Source organism: Cavenderia fasciculata, assembly GCF_000203815.1.
Source record: "Cavenderia fasciculata unplaced genomic scaffold Scf_Dfasci-F-a-25c12.r2-5, whole genome shotgun sequence".
In the NCBI taxonomy this organism is placed as follows: Eukaryota; Evosea; class Eumycetozoa; order Acytosteliales; family Cavenderiaceae; genus Cavenderia; species Cavenderia fasciculata.
The window spans coordinates 359,456-369,616 of record NW_004457729.1 but is presented as its reverse complement, the minus strand read 5'-3'; the positions used below and the strand labels follow the sequence as shown (position 1 = coordinate 369,616).

At 32.0% G+C, this 10,161-nt stretch overlaps 6 protein-coding genes across 6 annotated transcripts; 3 read left to right on the top strand and 3 right to left on the bottom strand.

Annotated features, from left to right (window-relative positions):
- Positions 1 to 29: 29 nt before the first annotated feature.
- DFA_00485 (uncharacterized protein) lies at positions 30 to 3,476 on the top strand (the record flags this gene model as incomplete). The annotated part of the gene is made up of 7 exons (XM_004358417.1): positions 30 to 79; positions 146 to 323; positions 414 to 1,258; positions 1,338 to 1,695; positions 1,775 to 2,317; positions 2,465 to 2,843; positions 2,944 to 3,476. 7 exons carry the CDS (start codon positions 30 to 32, stop codon positions 3,474 to 3,476), a joined length of 2,886 nt encoding a protein of 961 aa, XP_004358474.1.
- A 96-nt stretch (positions 3,477 to 3,572) lies between these two features.
- DFA_00484 (uncharacterized protein) lies at positions 3,573 to 3,945 on the top strand (the record flags this gene model as incomplete). The annotated part of the gene is made up of 2 exons (XM_004358416.1): positions 3,573 to 3,637; positions 3,714 to 3,945. The coding sequence occupies 2 exons, from the start codon at positions 3,573 to 3,575 to the stop codon at positions 3,943 to 3,945; spliced, it is 297 nt and encodes a 98-aa protein (XP_004358473.1).
- Positions 3,946 to 3,996: 51 nt separating this feature from the next.
- Positions 3,997 to 4,125, bottom strand: DFA_00483 (uncharacterized protein; the record flags this gene model as incomplete). The annotated part of the gene is made up of 2 exons (XM_004358415.1): positions 3,997 to 4,067; positions 4,095 to 4,125. The coding sequence occupies 2 exons, from the start codon at positions 4,123 to 4,125 to the stop codon at positions 3,997 to 3,999; spliced, it is 102 nt and encodes a 33-aa protein (XP_004358472.1).
- A 317-nt stretch (positions 4,126 to 4,442) lies between these two features.
- On the bottom strand, positions 4,443 to 7,957 carry DFA_00482 (uncharacterized protein; the record flags this gene model as incomplete). Its single annotated transcript, XM_004358414.1, has 5 exons — positions 4,443 to 6,041; positions 6,101 to 6,446; positions 6,520 to 7,396; positions 7,473 to 7,557; positions 7,733 to 7,957. The coding sequence occupies 5 exons, from the start codon at positions 7,955 to 7,957 to the stop codon at positions 4,443 to 4,445; spliced, it is 3,132 nt and encodes a 1,043-aa protein (XP_004358471.1).
- A 110-nt stretch (positions 7,958 to 8,067) lies between these two features.
- DFA_00481 (uncharacterized protein) lies at positions 8,068 to 9,702 on the bottom strand (the record flags this gene model as incomplete). The annotated part of the gene is made up of 4 exons (XM_004358413.1): positions 8,068 to 8,073; positions 8,324 to 9,117; positions 9,191 to 9,266; positions 9,484 to 9,702. 4 exons carry the CDS (start codon positions 9,700 to 9,702, stop codon positions 8,068 to 8,070), a joined length of 1,095 nt encoding a protein of 364 aa, XP_004358470.1.
- Positions 9,703 to 9,753: 51 nt separating this feature from the next.
- DFA_00480 (uncharacterized protein) lies at positions 9,754 to 10,133 on the top strand (the record flags this gene model as incomplete). Its single annotated transcript, XM_004358412.1, has 2 exons — positions 9,754 to 9,766; positions 9,826 to 10,133. 2 exons carry the CDS (start codon positions 9,754 to 9,756, stop codon positions 10,131 to 10,133), a joined length of 321 nt encoding a protein of 106 aa, XP_004358469.1.
- Positions 10,134 to 10,161: the final 28 nt, after the last annotated feature.

Here is a 10,161-nt window from a genome sequence, read left to right as displayed (position 1 = left end):
TTCACACAAGAGTGTGGTACTCTTGTGGTATGAATAATCACAGTAGTAATCAAATTAATTTTATACATGTAATCTCAAAGTAATAATAGTAGTAGTATCTAATGTATTATTATTAGCTAATATCGTATAGTAACACTAGTTATAGTTATATTTATGTTATGATGGAGCAACCAACAGATCAATTCATAGCGATCATTGTTACTTTAGCAAATACAAACAACAAGAAAGATGATATTGACGATACCATCAAAAAGAATGATTTTGATAGTGATAAAGTAGCAGAATGGTTACTCTATTTAATGGTCAAAGGTACTTTTCCAAATGTATGTGTGTAATTATAATTAATTAATTAATTAATTATGATGATGATTATGATGATGGATGAAGATGACTAACAGATGATCATTTAAAAGATTAAAGAAAAAGCAGGATCATTACTTGATAAATTATTAGCTAAAAGAGGAAAAGAGTTACAAGATGAAGCAATGAGAGAAAAGTTGGATTTCACATTGATGCTTCGTAACTTTTTTAATAGAAGAGGTGTCATTGACAATGATTATGTAACACTTGTCTCCAAGTTGCTAACAATCATCTCAAAACCACCATCGATGGATGACCGCGTCTCAGAGACAGTCTTGGAAGAGGTTATTTACCGATTGATGAAGATTTTTGTACGAAGCAATAATCCATCTTGGATGAGAAAACTTGCACCACAAATCATCGAAACGTTGATAGTGTTGTTGGACAATCATCGAAGAAAGGAGTATCTTGTCAATAGTACTAAAAGAATGGTATATGATTACTTGACAGTCTTGGCAAAGAATAATGTAACTCTTTTTAATAATACTCAAGTTGAAAGAATAATAGTCAATTTGTATGCTTGGTTAATATCAACTGTCAAAGATGTATCGATGGAAGAGTGGACAGAGACCAACTCCAAAATCGACATTGACAAGAACTTTTATTCATTCAACTATGACGAAGAAAAAGATTATATTCCACCAACAAATAATGATGATGATCCTACCACTTACAATGACGATGTTAGTGATGGGAGAGGTATTACAGCTCATTCCAAACTTGCACAATTCATCCAAGTATTTGGTCCAGTTTCTGTAATTCCCATTTTCAATCAATGCAACACTACCTTGTCAAACTCTACCCAATGGAAAGAAAGATATGCATCTATGGTTGGTTTGGCTACTGCTTGTAAATTCTCATCTGAAGTTTTATTTCAAAGATTTCCAATTATTTTAAAGTATGTAAAACAAACAAAAAGATAATAATAATAATATTAATCTTTTTTTTTTTTTTTTTTATTTATTTTATTAATTTAGTTTAGCATTAAAATTATTTGAAGATGAAAATATACGAGTTAGATGGGCATCAATTCAATGTTTAATTATATTATCAATTGAATTTGGTGATTTAATGGTTCAAGTAAAACAACAAGTATTTAATGTCATTAGAAAATCGATTCGCCAAGGTACAAATGAACGAATACAATCTAGTGGTTGTGTATTGGTTCAAACCATGACAGATATATTGACCAATGAAATGATTGGTGATAATGTGTTAAATGGACTGTGTCGTGGTCTCTTGGCACTAGTTGAATCCCCTAAATTCTATGTTGCTGAAAATGCATTACTATCATTACAATCAATTGTTGGTGTTGTTAAAAATAGATTTAATCCTGTAAGTTTAAAAAGAAATAATTAATTATTAATATTTAATTGTATTTATTTTATTTATTTATTTCTATTTATTATTTTAGTATTTTGGAAATATTATTTCAATTTCATTATCTTTGTTGGAAAAACATAATGCAACAAAAGAATCAAGAATATTACGTAGTCATGCAATCAAGGCATTTGTCATGTGTTCATCATTTGTTGACGAAAAGAAATACTCAAAATCTTTAAACAAGTTTTTGGTGTTTGTCAAAAAGAATGAAAAGTCATTTGATATGATTGTAGATGTCATCAGAGCATCCTATGTATTTATTCAAGATGGTAGTCAATCATTTCCAATGTATTTTCCAATGTTTGTTAGGATGATTGCAAATATACTCGAGACACCATTACCCACTCAACAAGCAGAAATAGATGAAATGCCAGATGAATCAAAACAAGATATGAAAAAGGTACTATTGACACTCAAAGGTTTAAACACAATCTTGAAATCAAATGAAAAAGAATATGATCAAGAATATGATGAAGAAGAAGATTACCAAGATGAAGAAGATGACGAGGATGAAGATTACTCAAAAGATGAAAAGTTGAAAGTTCTTACTTCATATCGCCCGTTGGCACCATTTGTACATTGCTTGGTCGATCCCATTTGTAAACTTGCAATATACCCATTCAACAGTAATATTCGGATGATATGTTTACCATTTTGTCTTGAACTGTACAAAATACAATGGGGAGAGCGTAGTGACAAGACAATACAAGTATTTGGCAAGATACTTGATGCAGCGTTGGGGTATCAGGAATTGGAACCTCAAATGTGTGCACTACGTATTTCTATGGCAAGTTACCTCGTTTCAACAATGGGTAAAGATGCAATGACACTCGACCAGGTGGAGTCGACAGTCGCCACATATAATCGGATGAAACCATTGTTATTCGTAATGGCAGACCAAGTGCGAGCTGGAAATCAAGATATTATTGGTGACAATATGCCAGAACCATTTTTAAAGAATATTGCTCAAGCTTTGTTTGCACTCTATGGTGTGATGACAGAGATGATCAAGTATAACAGTACCATTGCAATACCACTCATCACAGGTACCACGAATATATTGGAGGATATTTGTGATTATCTAACAGAGGATGATGAAGGTGATATGGTCAAGGTTGTCATACTCGACTCATGGTGGTGACGTTGCCATCACTGCATTCCCTCTGATCATTCCAACTATTATTCAGTGTCTGTCATTAGAAGGTACATTGGCACCAATCAAAGCAGCAGTTGTACTTGGGGTGGCTGCTAAACTTGCCAAAGATAGATTCTCACCGTATCTCACACCAGTGTTACAAGCAATCGACACTATGTTATCCGAACCAATATCAACAGTTGTCGACAACAAAACATCCAAAGAGTATGCAATCAGGAGTATCGGTGAAATCATTCGTTATGTACCACAAGTCTCAAGTATGCTCAATGTCATCATTCCAAAATGGCTCAACAAGCTACCACTTGTCACCGCCGACAAAGTACCGATTATTGAAACCTTTTGTTCGATTATTCGTCTCTACCCAGACCAATTCCTCGGTGGTGAACAATACCAACATGTTGTCAAGTTACATGGTTTCATCTTGAAATACAGGAAAACAACTTGTCAAAAAGATGAAATAGAATTACTCTCACAAACTTGGTTATTTATTCAAGAATCATTCAAATCAAATTGGGACAATATTACATCAGAAACTACAAGAAATACTTTATCAAAATTGATAGATCCACCACTTTAAATAAAATCAAAATACAAATACAAATCAAATAATTAATAGGTTCATCCAAATGAATCTCTTGAAAAAAAACCCCAAAAAAAAAAAAAAAGAAAAAAAATGTTTCTTTCACTCATCATCATAGCCATTTGTAAGGATACAGTTATTTGTTCTAATTCTTTAATGTAATATAGGTATTTGTGTGTTGTGTTTGCAGATATGGATCAAATCAAGAATTCATAAATACAATATTTATTTTAGCAAGAGATCAGGATGGTACCAACAACAAAGACAAAGATATAGTAAAAGCAAAACAAAGATTTATAGACTAAACGACAATCCACCTTGGATGAACCAATTCGCTCCACGGATCATAGACCTTATGATTAGAGTATTGGACAGACACGCTGAAAAGAAGACCACAACCACTAGAAACAAAACTATCATATGTTTGGTTTTATTTTCGCAATGGCGTGTGATTCGACATCTTTAACTTCAATCAACAACTTTTTCCCACTCGACTATGAAGATGAAAAAGATTATATTACACCACCACCAACAAAAGAACATCGGTCACACCACTATGATACGATAGTGAAGCGACAGGTACACCAGCTTATAAATTATTAAATCAACTCATACTTGTGTTTGGTAAACGTTTTGCAGTACCCATTTTGGCTCAATCTCGTATCCTTGTAAAATCAAAACTGTGGAAGGAAAGATATGCAGCTATGGTCAGTCTAACTTGAGCTTGTCAACCAATATGTGAATTAAATATATGAAAACTTGTCAACAACCACAGCAAAAAGAAAGATTATTACTATACCAAACCTGGTTACTGATAAAGGAATCATTTAAGATAATTGGGACACTATTCCAGAAGATAAAAAAGAGATAATATCAAAATTGGTAGTACACGAATAAATAAACAAAAAGTTCCAAGAGATCTAGTTTTCTTTCTTATTTTATTCAATTTGAAAGAGTAAAATATTATTGATCCAAATAGTATGATAACATAACTGATGTCTTCTCTGTATCGATAGGTGTGAATGATTCTTTGACAAATGACCAAGTTTGTGAGAGTAATTCTTTCTCTTGTTGTGGTGGTTGATACGTCTGTCTGTAATAATCAAAGATATAAAAAATTTGGGGTACATCTTTGTGTTCTTCAACATATAAACACTGTTTGGGGTATAGATGGACAATGGCACATAGATTATGAATGACATTAATATTTTCTTTCTTGTCTTCTATGGGAAGAAGGCTCAACCATTTAGGAATCATAACATTGACATTGACCTGAGGGACATATCTAATGATTTTACCAATATTCGATATGGCAAAATCCCTGAAATGTTGGTAGTCTGTCTCGGTTTCAGAGATCAAAGTGTCAAGTGCCAGTAACGCTTCATTGATCCATGGTGAGAATCTATCCTTTCCAATTTTTGCTGCAGATCCAAGTGCATCTGAAAGGTTGATTCGCACAATGTCATCGTCGAGGGTTATACACTTGATAATGGTTGGTATGATAAATTTGAAAGAGTTGATGGCCAAGTCACCACCAAATTCCAAATACCAAGCCATAAAATAGAGTATACCTCCCTTGTCAGTATGATCTAATTCTTCAAATTCTCCTAGTTTCTTGCATGCTCTGTCCAAGAGTTCAGAGGTTATAAGAGATACCGCCACGAGATTATTTTGTTTGATGATTTGGCCTATCATCTGATAAATACTAGCAACTCCACCATAGGTTGAATTTAGAACATCTTCTTCATCCTCATCGCCAATTTCATCTAGATTTTCATTTTGTACCTGTTCTTTAATGTTGTACAACTTTTCCTCCATCTTGGATAATATGCATAGTATTGACTGAATATGATCGGGGGTCATTGCATCATTGCCCATTGATTTGATAACTTTTGATCCCGTGTCGATACGATATTGCAAAAAGAAATAGTGATCAGGTTCGAGTGGATTTGATAAGAGTAACGTATCGAGTATCTTTGTAAACATCTCTAGAGTCTTGTCACCATCACGATCACCAAATTGCATCTTGGACAGTTTCATACAAGTTGGTAAACTGTCCAGGGAATTTATTCGAATATAGAGTTCGAATGGACTCTTGACCAAGTTGAGTAGTGGGTCTACCAATAGATGTGCAAATGGTGCCAAATGTTCATAAACTCCGGAATGCATTATTCTATTCAAATTCCTTAGAGTTGGGAGTATTATCTTTATATTGGGTGATGTATTCATTTCTTCTTCTTCTTCTTGACTGAGAAATGGTTTCTCTAGTATCTTGAAAATAATCTTGATGATCATTGGTAAATACACTGAAAATGATTTGCCAATATCTTTAATAAATAAATTCGATGCTATCAAAACATGTAGAATCAAATCAAACGATTCTTCATTCTTTTTAACAAAAACCATAAACTTGATTAACTCTTTTGAAAATATCTTCTTGTCCATCAACGAACCACATAATGAAAATGCCCTTATTGCACGACAACGTATTAATCTTGATTCTTTTGTTGCATGATGTTTATCCAATAAAGATAATAGAATTGGAATGATATTTCTAGATTCCTATAACAAATATTAATAATTGTCCTTTTTTAAAATTTTCTTGTGATATATTTACTTACAGGTCCAACTTGGACAATATTATTTACAACCAACAATAATGTATTTTCGACTACATGTAATTTTGGAGATTGAAGAAGTATTACAAACAAACTTGATAAACCTTTTACGAGGTGATCAGAAATATTATAATATTTCAAAGACGTGAGGAATACACAACAGCTACTTTGAATACGTTCATTTTGATCATCACCAATGGATTTTGAGATTAATGTTTCAATCACAGAGTATAGTTGTTCTCTTCTTGACTTGTCTTCCAATTGTACAAACTTAATTAATTGAATTAACAAGTGTAATGATGCCCATCTAACTCTAATATCTTCATCGTCAACCAATTTTAATACTGATCTAGATATTAAATGACAATTTTATAATTAATTAAAATTGTAAATATAGTTATTATCAGCTTTCAACTACATACTCTAAAACTTGTGGAAATTGAAGTGACAATTTGCCATAAAGGGAATGACGAAATCTAAACAAACCAACCAATGCTGCATATCTTTGTTTCCACGATTGTTGAGAATTTGAAAAGATGTTGAAATGTTTGAAAATTGGTATTATAACATCATGTCGATAAACTGCGGCACCAGTTGAGAACTGAGAAAAACTTGAATCTATTTCAATGTCATCTCGTTCATAATCTAGATTTCCGATGGGATAGTTTGTTGGGATAATGTCATTTTCCCTCTCTTCAAAGCAAATGTTATCATAAATGTTGTTGGAGATTCCATTATTTAAAATATTATTCTCTGCTGGAAAGCTGTCTGTCCACTCTTCCAGTGACAAATCTCTGACATGGGTCAACCATTCGTACAAATGAAAGGTGATCCTCTCAATGTGAATATCGGTACATATGCTGATCACATACAACAAATAATCCATTATTATACTTTTTGTGTCGATGTATCCTGTTTCATGGTGGCTATCCAACACCAGGATCAACGTTTCAATAATCTGTGGAGTGAATTCTTGTATCCATGCTGTGGTATTAGTGTTCTCGACAAAGATTCTTTTCAGCTTGGGGATAGACATCTTTAGAAAAAAGTTATCAACCACATCGATTTGTTCTAGCATTAATGATAGTAGAACTGGCATGAATGATCGATACTGTTTTTCTGTCAATTTCAGAAAAGAGTCATCTTCAGACTTGATCATCTCTATCAACATCTCTTGTTTCTCTTTTTTAAAGTCATATTTTGACAATACATTGATCAATGCCATAGTATTATCTTTTAAGATTGGTGATCCTTCTTTTTCTACTTTTAATATTGATGATTCTAAATCATCCCATTCACCTAATCAAAAGAATATATTAGTACAATGATTGATTGAATGATCGATATAGTTTTAAACAACAATCATTCAACATACCTATAGGTACAAAGCAAGTAGCAAATGATTCAATGATACCAAATAAATGTTGTCTAAAGGTATCTGTAAGAGTTGTTTTGAGTAACTCTATTGTTTCATACTTGACTGATTCCAATATTATATGTTCTAATGATTTTATATACTCTTTTCCTTGTTTGATCAATAATCTATCAAGTTACTGTACTGATTTCTCTTTAATCTTTTGTATTATGATAATTATTAGTCATCATGATCTCTATCTTTGATTGTTAATCACATACAGTTTGATCTAAACCCTGAATAGGTAAGTATAATAAAAAGAGTAACGATGATACTGTATCGTTAGGATCTGATAAAGCATGCTCTTTGAATCTTTGTTTTGCTTGACTATTATCGTTGTATTTGTTAATGTCTCTTGTAGTATCATCTCTATCGATCTGTTTATCTCTTGATAAAATGATAATAATCTCTTTAAATTCATCTTTGATGACATCTATTTGTTCCATTCTTTAACTATTATTATTATTTATTTATTTTTAAGGGAAGATAAAAAAACAAAAAATTTGAAAAAATTCATAGTAAATAGGTGCCTCTAATTAAAATGATCAATCAATTATTATAACTTGTAAATTTGATATTATCTTCCTTGTTTCTAATGGAATACTGTCATTCGTATTTGCATCAAAAATATCTTTGATAAACAACCATGTTTGGTAAAGTAGTTGTTGGTTGGATCAATGTGAAGGAAAAGTTTTCAGATACTGGTTGATGATTTGGTGTGTCTTGACAACATGTTGGTATTGTTGACCTAGACTTTCGTTGGTGTAGAGACGGATAATGGCGCATAGGTTAGATATGATAATATCAATTACTTTCTCTTCTTCAGCGAGGATGTTGACAGGATCCTTGTTAAATAAATCAGACATGGTCATCAAAGATAAATATCTTTCTTTCCATGATTTAGAATTTAACAAGATGATGAAATGATCGAAAATAACTCGTGCAATACGATCAAGCGCCACTACGAATCGAGAAATAGTTGCAACGGTTGATGACAGATGATCTTTTGAATACTTTATGTCATTAAAAAGTACTTGATCATATATAAAGTTACAAAGATTGTCATCAAGGTCAATTTGTGAGTCATCACTATATGCCCAATCTTCCAATACCATAGATTTTTCTTGTATAAGCCATTCGGTCAAATGTACAATGATCCTATCAATTTGGCGATCAGTAATGCGTGTGGGAAAAGTCTCTGCCAAATACTCAAAGATATTATTCTTTGTGTCGTTATTCTTGAAACCCTTTTCGCGGTGTCTGTCCAATACCTCTATCAATGTGATACTAATCTGAGGAGATATTTCTTTCATCAGCTGCGGATTATTGTCTAAAATACCTGACAGGCTTTCAACAATATCATCTAGTAATTCTCCATCTACAATACCATCGATAATAGCATGGGCATGAATAATGGAAACTGTTCCTCTGGCAAGCTTTGAAATTCTGAAGTTTTTGATCAGATCTAACAATATCTCTTTTTTATCCATTTTAAAGTCATACGTTGCATATACCATCAACTCTTTTGTATTTTCTAAAAGTATTGAATCATATTCTTCTCCGAATTGAATTGTCTCTACAATCATTCCTAATTCAAACCATTGTTCTATAGTGTAAAGTACAACAATGTTATTAACAGTTATAAAGCTATATAATTGATAAAACTATCGATTACATACCGGTAGGTATTAAATACTTTGCAAATGATACAATTATACCAATCAAATGTCGTAAAAAGATATCTGAAAGTGTAGTCTTTAACAACTTGATTGTTTCATGACTGCTTCAACTATTGGTTGTGGCAATGATTCGATGAACTTTATAATCTCTTTTCCTTTTTTCAACAACATTCTATCAAGAAACTTTGTGCATTCTCTATAATCTTTTATGATAGTGTATGAAGAGTAAAGAATATCAGTAGATATTCGTCATTTTATTGTCACAAGATCATTCTTCTTTGAGTACTACATACATTAGGGTAGGTACCCTTTACCATTAAATAGAGTAACCATGATACTAATTTATCTGGTTTAGATATAGTATATTGTTTGAATAGTTGTTTTGCATCTTTTCTCCTCTTTTCATTGTCTTGTCTGCTGTTATTATTATTATGATCATATTTCATCTTCTTTATCTGTTGATCTATTAAAATATCAAAGATCTCTATAAATTCTTTATCTGGTTTCTCCATCATTACACAAAGACATAATACTATCTCTATGATCAGGTGAAACAAAATAAAATGAATTCCTCTTGTGAGCTAAAGCTATAAGTTTGAGTAAAAAAAAAAAATCGAAATAAAATTTAAAAATAGTAGGTGACAGGCAAGATAGAATCATTGTCATCTCGAACCTCTATGCTATTGTACGTCTCTACCCCAAAGAATGTTTAGTTCAACAATACCAACATGTCGTCAAGATACACAGAGCAATCAATCTTTATATTAAAACCCTCAAACATCGACACCTACCACAAGAACAGAAACATCAACTCATCCAAACATGGGTATTTATCAAAGATATATTTGAAGAGAATTGGGATCAAGTACCGGAAAATACAAGAGAGGTACTATCAAATTTACAAATTGGTACACTTGAAGAAAACGAGTTTTCTTTATATTAATAATTATTAAATAATAATTAATTAAATA